Genomic DNA, 12,851 nt, shown 5'->3' on the forward strand with positions numbered 1-12,851 from the left:
CGGATGACTTATTGCAGCCTAAAATGATTTTAGGGCAGGAGAGAGAAGGTTTTTAGGCACCGCGACAACAAGGCTTTTACACATGCTTAAAAATTGTTGCCCAATTTTTTTTGGCCTTCTTCAGTTATCAAACAGTTTTAAGCATGTTCAACACAATTAATCCAGAACAGACAATATCAAACTCATCTACAAACACAATATCTTCCACCACAATCCACTCCTATATCACAACAAAAAACAGAAAAAATATTACCTCAAAGGCTTTCTATCGAACACCTAACATGCACATAGGGAATTGAATATCAACCAACGTAGCTCGAGGATTGTAAATAGTAGTTATGTTGCTAAAAGGATGGCTTGCGAGAATATGTGACACATACTAATACTATGTTTTAGAACATTTGAGAGCTCTTGAGAGTATATTGATATTGATTTGCACAAACTACTACAAATGTGAGCTTTGGAAGCAAAAAACTATTGAGGTACCACTAAACACAACTAAAAACAGCTTTCTCGCACCTTTTCTTCCACTCCACCAATGACAAGATTCTAGTGGCTACTACTCCCTCCGTCCGGGTTTATTAGGCCTAAAGACAACTTCTCTTAGACTAAGACACATAGTAATTTTCTCACATTAATTCTTTCATTCCACTCCCAATGCACTCTCTCACATGCATGCAGCCAATAAAAAAGCAGGCATGAAGTGTATTAATTTTCCAGCCATGACACCAACAACAATTGCTTTCAATGCAGCCAATGAAATGGTTGCATGCATGCACCTTTCCAAAGCGGGCCTTATAAAAGGGGACATGCTTGTGATGTTGAGAGGCCTAATAAACCCGGACGGAGGGAGTATTTGGCAATTTGACTTATTGACTAACCTAGGGATTCGTATTACTTCTGCTACTTCTGGCGAGTTGGCTACTGTTGTCTCTGATGTAGGAATTCCAGCCCACGGAGCAAGATGATGAGCGGTCTGTCACTCATGGGCCACCGTTCACGTCGAAGAACACATAAAACGCCATCACTCCTACATCGACCTCAATCATGACTACATCCGGTTTTCTAGGGTTCCCATTAAGGGCAAGATCTTTGGGTGGCTACTTTTCAGAGATAGGGTCAACTCGAAGGAAAACTTGCACCACAAGCATATTGTAGACCGATGCATGCCCCAGATGCGACGCCCCATGCGGGGATGCTGCCCTCATTGCTCTACACTGCCCAGCCGCCGCTCAGGTGTGGATTCATTTGGGCATTCGGCACCCACCTCCCTCGACAGAATTTGGGAGACGGCATCACCACTTGGCCTTGACCCCAACATTTCGCCCTTCGTTGCTCTCACCATCCTCTGGAAATTTTGGGACTCAAGCAAAGCGCTCATCGTCCACGACGAGCATCATCTCTCAAGGACTAGGACTAGGAACATTGTATTTGACTTCTCACTCTGCATCTTTAGATTCAAAGACACTGCATCACAGACACGGCGGGAAAGCTACCTTTCTTCTACGGAATAGATAAATCCCGAACGTTCGGGATTTAAGCATGTCACCCTGAACGTTTTTTGACGGCAATTTTAGTTGCTGCAAGGTGGCAACTTTAGTTGTTAACACATGGGATTTTTTGTCAGAAAATTGCCAAGTTTGTCAACATCGCCTTAACTAAAGTTGCCATGAAAAGAGTTCGGATTAGCATGCTTAAAAATCGAACGTTCGGGACTTATTGAGGTCCTTCTTCTATGCTTGATCCTCTCTTGTAAAGTAAACATTGATGGTTCGGTGGTAATATATTCATGTTGAGAGCTACATCAATCAGGCAGCGTCAAGTGCGGAATTGTGGAAATAAATGTGCACAATAAAACGGCCAGCCACACACATCACTGAGAGTACTATCGCACTGTTGATAAGAGAATCTTATTAACGGAATAAATCAGTGAAGTACACACAAGCTCCACAGCTAGCAGCTAGCCCTATGCTGTGCTAAAATGGAGGTACAGCCATGAGAAGGGTGGAAATAAATGTGCACAACAAACCAGCCTGCCACGGACATCGCCGACAAATCGATGAGAATTCGAAAGAGTCTTGTTGAAGGAGTGACCGGGACATGATATTCCAAACACATAAAAATCTCGAGCAATTGTAACTGGTTTAACTTCATTCTATACATCATTCGAAGCTCGGATGTACTATCATGTAAGTAGTATGGCCTATTCATTCACGGGCGAGGCTGAACGCACATACCTCGGTTGCTCTATTTTCAGGAAAAATGTCAGAAACAAAACAACGAGCAAAAAGGGAAAAGGAACAGATGATTACTGCACTTTGCATTCCTACATGTCCGTGATGCTAACAGGTTCGCTTATAGCCTTCTACAATGGTAACTGTGAGTTAACATCCTGGAGAAGCGAATCGGATACACAGCACTATGAAATTCTTGTACGCGTATATGATTTTGATCAAGGACTAAATCAATCATAACAGTTCTCCTGTTTCAGAGCGGAGCAGATCTGACCTAATAGTAGCATATATGTTCTCTGGACAGAATTACTGCTGAAAACAAAGTACCTACAAAATCTTGTTGCACAATCCTACTACTTCTTAGCTCTCTCGCAGAGTTCTCATGATATCGAACCAGAGAGAAGCGAAATTTACAGGAAAAATATGAATCATGTATACAGAAATTAACAAGTTGGAGTGAGCGGCCCAGCCCACTCCCATGAGACCATGATCCCATCTATACTGTGCATCATGAAGTGATGGGATGGGGGACAGTTCAATGAACAAATGCAGTTAGATGGAATCAGTCTTATTCATGCATGCGGACATGGTCTATGTGCATTCAAAGCCTACATTTCTCCAACACGTTCTTCTCATTTCCCAAGCGAAGTGCTTTTAGACTAATGCGTTAAGTAGCCACAATTAACATCCACCCTCCTATAAATTTGCCACCTTGGTTCTCTCTTCTCATCATCGCAACCTCAAAGCTCTCGTTAAGACAGAGACTTGGTGGCTTGAGTGAGAGATGGCAGCACCGGCAGAGACGATGAACAAGCCCGGCGCCGAGGTTCTCAAGGCACTCACCTCGGTGTTCCAGCCGGGGAAGCTTGCCGTCGAGGCGATTCAGGTGGATGAGAATGCGGCCCCGACACCGCCCATCCCGGTGCTGATCGTCGCACCCAAGGATGCGGGAACCTACCCCGTCGCTATGCTCTTGCACGGCTTCTTCCTCCATAACCACTTCTACGAACACCTTCTCCGGCACGTCGCGTCCCACGGCTTCATCATTGTCGCGCCCCAGGTCGATCGCTACCATCTTCACATGTACAGTATACAGAAATTACCTCAACAATGATGCAGAGACAGAGGGTTTAACCTCAAGTCTCTCTCAGAAGATGATCTGTTGTAACTCTGTATGTATGTTGGCTTGTGGTGATCAACTAACTAATTCTGCACCATTTTGTAGTGCAGTTCAGCATCAGTATCATACCTTCGGGTGACGCCGAGGACATCGCCGCGGCAGCCAAGGTGGCAGACTGGCTCCCCGACGGCCTCCCGTCCGTGCTGCCCAAAGGCGTCGAGCCGGAGCTCTCGAAGCTCGCCTTGGCCGGCCACAGCCGAGGAGGCCACACGGCTTTCTCCTTGGCCCTGGGGCATGCCAAGACCCAGCTAACCTTCTCCGCGCTCATCGGCCTCGACCCCGTCGCCGGCACGGGGAAGTCCTCCCAGCTCCAGCCCAAGATCCTCACCCACGAGCCCTCCTCCTTCGGCATGGCCATGCCGGTGCTGGTCGTCGGCACCGGGCTCGGCGAGGAGAAGAAGAACATATTCTTCCCTCCCTGCGCACCGAGGGACGTGAACCACGCGGAATTCTACCGCGAGTGCAGGCCGCCCTGCTACTACTTTGTGACCAAGGACTACGGGCATCTGGACATGCTGGACGACGGCGCCCCCAAGTTCATCACCTGCGTCTGCAAGGATGGGAACGGGTGCAAGGGCAAGATGAGGAGGTGCGTTGCTGGGATCATGGTGGCATTTCTGAATGCTGCCCTTGGTGGGAAAGATGGAGATCTTGAGGCCATACTGAGAGACCCGGCGGTTGCACCAACCACGCTTGATCCGGTTGAGCACCGCCTGGCGTGAAGCAGCAGCTGGCTCATGCCAAAGTTAGCCTGCCGCAGGTTGGCCCACTAAATAAAGTACAGACGTATTCCCTCCGTTCCAAAATACTTGATTTCCATTTGTTCAAAAATAGATGTATCTATATAGTAAAACATGTCTAGATACATCTATACTTTGACAAATGAAAGACATGTATTGTGAAACCGAGGGAGTACCTCTAAGCAATTTGCTTCACTTGTTCATGCAAGCTAAAACTGCTGCTGCTTTAGCTCTTGTGAGCCTGCAATGGTACTTCTGCTCTGTTTCCAGATGTATACTACTCTTGTGAGTATAAATCTTGGTTTTCGTGTCTTGGGCTGGAATATGCCGTCTGATCCCAAGCATACTAGGTGCAGTTCTGATCCTATGGAGAATTTGTAATCTAGTGTCAGACATGTATCTAGTTGACAATGAACAATAACGTACTAAAACAAACGTTGATGCAGAATCAGCATCAAGTAATCTATTAATACATGCTACATCATGTGGATGGATTTACTCCCTCCGTTCCGAATTACTCGTCATAGAAATAGATGTATCTAGATGTATTTTAGTTCTAGATACATCCACTTTTACGACGAGTAATTTGGAACGGAGGGAGTACATTCAAGGGAAAGGGGGATTGATACAAAATTAGGCTACCCTAGGCGTTTACTCGAGTGATACACAACACCATTTTCTGTAGCTGCGTTCTCCACGCCACGACGCACCACAGTTCGGTTTCATCAGTTGCTCAGGCCACTAGCGGGCCGCCCCTATTTTTGTCAGCCTAGTGAGCTTTCCATTCCTTGTGCAACTGGCAGTAATTGTAGTTATATCTTGTTGCAGTGTCATACTAGTTATTTGGCATAACGTTGCAGTAGTGATCATATGAAAAATTGCTTTGTTGGAGTTGACAAGACTGCTGAGCTATTTAATCCTCGTATCTTTGCGATTTATGTATCAGTTGTTCAACTGGTAACTGTCCTCTGATACATCAATATCAAGAAATGATCCTAGTACCTGAACCATCAAGCTACCGGCTGAAAAGAAAAACGAGAGTCAATATTCTCGCTGTGGGAACTACTCCCTCCTGTAGGAAATCTATAAGGTGTTAATTTATTATCCAAGTTTGAAGTACAATATTACAAATCACAATCACAAGAAAGTACTTTTGAAAAAAACATAACCTTATTGTGCCTCAACATAATCCACATATTCTCAGATTAGTTGTTGGTCAAATTTAAACTTGGATGGCCAAACTACGGCCTATATTTCCAAACAGTGAAGGACATTGATGGTTTATACTGCAACTAGTCATTAACTTTCATCATTGAAAATTTGTAATGCAGAATGTAGCTGAGAATGTGGTGACTGGTGAATAAGTACCTATGATGAAGATAGCTCCAATAAGTCAAGTAATGCCCCATCTGTCGTCTTGGAAGGGTCGTCTGGTGCACTTGATTTTCTTTGTGCCGGTCGTCAACTATGAAGCCAGTTTCTTTGCCAAAGGCATCTCGGTCGGATCAACAACGACTTTATATGCAGCGAAATCCACCTCTGCAATGCTTGCATCTGCCATGCTGGCATTTAGATTCGCAATTTCTTATGCGCGTTTCGGGCCGCCTGAGTTCGTAATCACACCCTTGGGGCTTGGCACTTTAAGCTTCAAGTACACTAGCATGGACGGGCCATACTTCGCGTACGCCGGCCGACCGAAGATGGCGTGATACTCACTCTTGAAGTTGACGACCACAAAGGACAGGGACTCTTTGCGGTAGTTCTTCTCATCGTCCAATACAACTGGCAAGGAAATTTGAACGGGTGGTTTGGCACGCATGCCAGGGACCACCCCATGGAAGGTCATCCCAGTCGGATTAAGCTTCGACTGGGGAATTCCTATTTTGTCCAATATACTTGTGTACAAAATGTTCAGTCCAGCTCCTCTATCCATCAGCATGTTCCGCAGTCGGACCCCATTGACGAGTGGGTCGACCACGAGAGCTTGGCGTCCGACATAAGATATATGTGCCGGGTGATCCAGACGGTCAAAGGTGATGGGCGTCTCTGACCAGTTCAGATAATTGGGGACAGCCGGGCCACCATATTGACCTCCTGAGTGCGTACTTTGCGCACTCGATTGATCTCCAGGCCCGTAAAGATCAGTAGGATTGCCTTCTCACCGGGGTATCCATCCGAGTTGCAGTCCTCTGGCCAGCCGTGTGACGAGGATGGTCCCTCATGGGATCCGACTGCGCGAAGCTAGCCGGTCAGAGACTATGAGATGAGCTCATTCTGTGCGACCCCCATCTTCAGGAAGGTGGATAGTTGTCGTATGCCGTCTGCGATGGCCCCGTTAGCAGGCTGTTGGATACCATCAGCCAGCTTGGTCGCCGCCCGGACATTGTCAGTCGGGGTGCCAAGGATTCGGAGATCACCGGGGCCTTCGACTACAAAATTGTTGTTTAAGTCCCACCCTCATGGGATTACCGAAGGGTCAGGGCGCCGCGGCCGACTCATGTCCAGCAGATCATGCTCCCGAACCGGGCACGCCCCACCAGAATCTCATGGCGTGGGCCTCAAGGGCCTTGTCAGTCGGCGAATCACCCGGAATGGGGGTGAGATGGACCCGCTCGGCCACCTCACGATGTTCTCTGGTGGCCGGGGTCCTCATCAGCTGCGCTTCCACCGATTGCTGTAGTTGGGTCCGCAGCAGCCTTCCCGCGACTCGGTTCAGGCGGTGGCGTGATGATAACCCACAAGTATAGGGGATCGCAACAGTTTTCGAGGGTAAAGTATTTAACCCAAATTTATTGATTCGACATAAGGGGAGCCAAAGAATACTCTCAAGTATTAGCAGCTGAGATGTCAATTCAACCACAGCTGAAAACTTAGTATCTGCAGCAAAGTATTTAGTAGCAAAATAATATGATAGTAGTGGAAACGGTAGCAAAAGGTAACAGCAGTAAAAGTAATATTTTTGGTATTTTGTAGTGAGGATAGCAATAGCAACGGAAAAGTAAATAAGCGAAGAACAATATATAAAAAGCTCGTAGGCAATGGATCAGTGATGGAGAATTATGCCGGATGCGGTTCATCATGTAACAGTCATAACCTAGGGTGACACAGAACTAGCTCCAGTTCATCAATGTAATGTAGGCATGTATTCCGAATATAGTCATACGTGCTTATGGAAAAGAACTTGCATGACATCTTTTGTCCTACCCTCCCGTGGCAGCGGGGTCCTTACGGAAACTAAGGGATATTAATGTCTCCTTTTAATAGAGCACCGGAACAAAGCATTAACACATAGTGAATACATGAACTCCTCAAACTACGGTCATCACCGGTAAGTATCCCGATTATTGTCACTTCGGGGTTAACGGATCATAACACATAATAGGTGACTATAGACTTACAAGATAGGATCAAGAACACTCATATATTGATGAAAACATAATAGGTTCAGATCTGAAATCATGGCACTCGGGCCCTAGTGACAAGCATTAAACATAGCAAAGTCATAGCAACATCAATCTCAGAACATAGTGGATACTAGGGATCAAACCCTAACAAAACTAACTCGATTACATGATAGATCCCATCCAACCCATCACCATCCAGCAAGCCTACGATGGAATTACTCACGCACAGCGGTGAGCATGATGAAATTGGTGATGGAGGATGGTTGATGATGACGATGGCGACGGATTCCCCTCACCGGAGCCCCGAACGGACTCCAGATCAGCCCTCCCGAGAGGTTAGGGCTTGGCGGCGGCTCCGTATCATAAAACGCGATGAATTCTTCTCTCTGACTTTTTTCTCCCCGAAACACAATATATCGAGTTGGAGTTGGAGTCGGAGAGGCACCAGGGGGCCCACGAGGTAGGGGGCACGCCCTAGGGGGTAGGCGCACCCCCACCCTCGTGGAGAGGTGGTGGGCCCCCTGGCCTTCATCTTTTGTAGGTATTTTTTATATTTTCCAAAAAGTTGCTCCGTGAAGTTTTAGGTCATTCCGAGAACATTTGTTTCGCACATAAATAACACCATGGTAATTCTGCTGAAAACAACATCAGTCCGGGTTAGTTCCATTCAAATCATGCAAGTTAGAGTCCAAAGTAAGGGCAAAAGTGTTTGGAAAAGTAGATACGTTGGAGACGTATCAACTCCCCCAAGCTTAAACCTTTGCTTGTCCTCAAGCAATTCAGTTGACAAACTGAAAGTGATAAAGAGAAACTTTTACAAACTCTATTTGCTCTTGTTGTTTTAAATATCTAAAGCCAGCATTCAAGTTTTCAGCAAAGATTATAACTAACCACATTCGCAATAACGCTTAGGTCTCAAGTTTACTCATATCAATGGCATATTCAACTAGCGAGCAATAATAATAAATCTCGGATGACAACACTTTCTCAAAACAATCATAATATGATATAACAAGATGGTATCTCGCTAGCCCTTTCTGAGACCGCAAAACATAAATGCAGAGCACCTTTAAAGACCAAGGACTGACTAGACATTGTAATACATGGTAAAAGAGATCCAGTCAAGTCATACTCAATGTAAATTAACAGTAATGAATGCAAATGATAGCGGTGCTATCCAACTGGTGCTTTTTAATAAGAGGATGATGACTTAGCATAAAAGTAAATAGATAGGCCCTTCGCAGAGGGAAGCAGGGATTTGTAGAGGTGCCAGAGCTCAGTTTTGAAACAGAGGTGAATAATATTTTGAGCGGTATACTTTCATTGTCAACATAACAACCAAGAGATGGCGATATCTTCCATTCTACACACATTATAGGCGGTTCCCAAACAGAATGGTAAAGTTTATACTCCCCCTTCCACCAACAAGTATCAATCCATGGCTTGCTCGAAACAACGAGTGCCTCCAACTAACAAGGGTCCCAGGGAGAGTTTTATTTGCAATTATTTTGATTTAGTTTGCATAAAGCATGGGACTGGGCATCCCGGTGACCATCCATTTATCTCATGAGTGAGGAGCGGAGTCCACTCCTCTTGAGAATAACCCGCCTAACATGGAAGATACAGACAGCCCTAGTTGATACATGAGCTATTCGAGCATACAAAACAGGATATTTATTCGAAGGCTTAGAGTTTGGCACATACAAATTTACTTGGAACGGCAGGTAGATACCGTATATAGGTAGGTATAGTGAACTCATGTGGAATAACTTTGGGGTTTAAGGGATTGGATGCACAAGCAGTATTCCCGCTTAGTACAAGTGAAGGCTAGCAAAAGACTGGGAAGCGACCAGCTAGAGAGCGACAACAGTCATGAACATGCATTAAAATTAATCAACACCGAATGCAAGCATGAGTAGGATATAATCCACCATGAACATAAATATCGTGAAGGCTATGTTGATTTTGTTTCAACTACATGCGTGAACATGCGCCAAGTCAAGTCATTTAAATCGTTCAGAGGAGGATACCACCCTATCATACCATATCACAACCATTTTAATAGCATGTTGGCACGCAAGGTAAACCATTATAACTCATAGCTAATCAAGCATGGCACAAGAAACTATGATCTCTAGTTGTCATTGCAAACTTGTTTATTCATAATAGGCTGAATCAGGAACGATGAACTAATCATATTTACAAAAACATAAGAGGTCGAGTTCATACCAGCTTTTCTCATCTCAGTCAGTCCATCATATATCGTCATAATTGCCTTTCACTTGCACGACCGAACGATGTGAATAATAATAATAGTGCGCGTGCATTGGACTAAGCTGTAATCTGCAAGTATTCAATAAACAGGAGAAGACAAGACAATATGGGCTCTTTTGTCATATCAACAATAATGCATATAAGAGCCACTTCAAAAATTTAATTATGGCCTTCTCCTATCGACCCCCAAAGAAAAGAAAAGAAATAAAACTATTTACACGGGAAAGCTCTCAACAAGCAAAAGAAGAACAGGAAATATTTTTGAGTTTTCTTTTTAATTACTACTACAAGCATGGAAAGTAAACTAATTAAAAGCTACAACTATTTTTTTTGGTTTTTCTTAAGGTTTATTAAACACACAAGAAGAAAGCATAAAAAGGAAATTAAACTAGCATGGATGATACAATGAAAAAGTATGAGCACCGACATCTAGCAATGAGTGTGTGAACATAAATGTAATGTCGGTGGGAAATACGTACTCCCCCAAGCTTAGGCTTTTGGCCTAAGTTGGTCTATGGCCACGGCTGGCCTGGCGGATATCCATAATAGTAGTTGGGGTCGTACTGCGATGCAGCGGCTATCGCCTGCTGAGCTGCAGCATGGCGACGAGCGGCCTCTGCTCTCCTCTCGTACTCATCTGCCTACTCTCTGGTAATAGTATATCTTATTTTTGCCTGATGATCAAAGAAGGCAGGAGCAGGGAGATTAATATGGACAGCACGGTGTCTGTCAAAGATTAGTCGATACTGTGAGGTGATTCATTCCTCTTGACAAACTGGTGGTGAACCATAGCATTAAAGTCTAGGTAAGCAGGAGGTAGTTCAATATCATCTTCGTGTATGGCTATACCAAGAAAATTAGCTATGCGGGTTGCATAAATTCCTCCAAAGAAATCTCCATTAAATCTATTAAGATGCAACCTACGTGCAATAATGGCTCCCAAATTATAAGATTTATCTCCTAACACAGCACTCCTAAGAATACTGAGGTCAGGAACACACATATGACATGCTTCATCTTTACCATTTATGCATCTACCTATAAAGAGAGCAAAATAATGTATAGCAGGAAAGTGAATGCTCCCTATGGTGGCTTGTGTTATATCTCTAGATTCTCCCACAGTTATGCTAGCAAGAAAATCTCTAAATTCAGATTTGCGAGGATCCCTTATACTACCCCATTGTGGAAGTTTGCAAGCAGTGGTAAAATCCTCTAAGTCCATAGTATAAGAATTTTCATAAAGATCAAACAGGACAGTTGAAGAATTACATGAAGATGAAAATTCAAACCTCCTCACAAAGGTACTAGTGAGATTGTGATACTGACTGCACTTCTCTTCCTCGAAGCTCACAAGATCGACGTTACGCAAATATGCGTTGAATTCTTCCTTAATTCCTGCTCGATCCATAAAATTTTCAGAAGGCCACTCACAAGGACGCACTGGAGCGTCTCTTGGTGGCTCTTCATCAGCATCACGCATTGCAAGCCTGGGTCCTTGCTTCCTTGAGGAACCACCTTGGAACATTTTCCTAAGCATTTTTATTCCTTTGAAAAATTCTGAAATTTTTTAGTAACTTCAAAAAAAAAGTAAACCAAACTCAATAATATTGATAGCAACTACTCCTACAAGTGCCTAGGGCCTATATCATGCATCAAAACTACTTTGGACCATATAAATTTGACATGCGAGCTCAAGAACAGGGTCACCTAAGCAGCAAAAATTTGCAATGAATAAAGCACTAGAACAAAAACTAATTGGACCAATGGAGGAGTCACATACCAAGGAACAATCTCCCCAAGCAGTTTTGTGAGAGGTGCTTTGAGCAAGGAGATCGAAAACGGCAGCAAAACGAGTTTGGACTCGGGTTTGAGCTGGTTGTTCGTGTTTGTGGGAGGAAGAAGAAGTGTGTGGGTGAAAGGATAAGTGGAGGAGGGCCACCGTGGGCCCACGAGGCAGGGGGCGCGCCCTCCACCCTCATGGGCAGGTGGTTGACCCCCCTGCTGTGTTCTCAGTGCCAAATATTCTCAAATATTCTAGAAAAAATCATATTTAAATTTCAAGGCATTTGGAGAACTTTTATTTTCGGGGTATTTTTATATTGCACAGATAATCAGATAACATACAGAAAATATTTATTTTTATTTTATGTAATATAAATAACAGAAAGTAAAAGCGGGGTACAGAAGGTTGTGCCTTCTAGTTTCATCCATCTCATAATCATCAAAAGGAATCCACTAACAAGGTTGATCAAGTCTTGTTAACGAACTCATTCCGAATAACATGGAACCGAAGAAATTTCGAATAACACTATGTTACCTCAACGGGGATATGCACATCCCCAATAATAAGAATATCATATTTCTTCTTGACAGTAGGAAGAGGAAATTCAAAACCTCCAAATATAATCGATGGAATTTTTCCAATAGAGTTGATACTATGAACTTGAGGTTGTTTCCTCGGAAAGTGTACCGTATGCTCATTACCATTAACATGAAAAGTGACATTGACTTTAGTGTAATCAATAACAACCCCTGCAGTATTTAAAAAGGGTCTTCCAAGAATAATAGACATACTATCGTCCTCGGGAATATCAAGAATAACAAAGTCCGTTAAAATAGTAACGTTTGCAACTACAACAGGCACATCCTCACAAATATCGACAGGTATAGCAGTTGATTTATCAACCATTTGCAAAGATATTTCAGTAGGTGTCAAACTTATTCAAATAAAGTCTACGATATAAAGAGAGAGGCATAACACTAACACCGGCTCCAAGATCACATAAAGCAGTTTTAACATAGTTTCTTTTAATAGAGCATGATACAGTGGGCACACCGGGATCTCCAAGTTTCTTAGGTATTCCACCCTTAAAAGTATAATTAGCAAGCATGGTGGAAATTTCAGCTTCCGGTATCTTTCTTTTATTTGTAACAATTTCTTTCATGTACTTAGCATAAGGATTCATTTTAAGCATATCAGTTAATCGCATACTCAAAAAGATAGGTCTAATCATTTCAG

General features: G+C 43.8%; 1 protein-coding gene across 1 annotated transcript; it reads left to right on the plus strand.

Moving 5' to 3' along the window:
- Positions 1 to 2,709: 2,709 nt before the first annotated feature.
- Positions 2,710 to 4,620, plus strand: LOC125515469 (chlorophyllase-1-like). Its single transcript, XM_048680938.2, has 2 exons — positions 2,710 to 3,294; positions 3,465 to 4,620. The coding sequence occupies exons 1-2, from the start codon at positions 3,019 to 3,021 to the stop codon at positions 4,134 to 4,136; spliced, it is 948 nt and encodes a 315-aa protein (XP_048536895.1). The 5' UTR covers positions 2,710 to 3,018; the 3' UTR covers positions 4,137 to 4,620.
- Positions 4,621 to 12,851: the final 8,231 nt, after the last annotated feature.

The sequence above is a fragment of the Triticum urartu genome, chromosome 6A (assembly GCF_056163025.1).
Source record: "Triticum urartu cultivar PI428250 chromosome 6A, HENAU_Tu73, whole genome shotgun sequence".
NCBI lineage: Eukaryota > Viridiplantae > Streptophyta > Magnoliopsida > Poales > Poaceae > Triticum > Triticum urartu.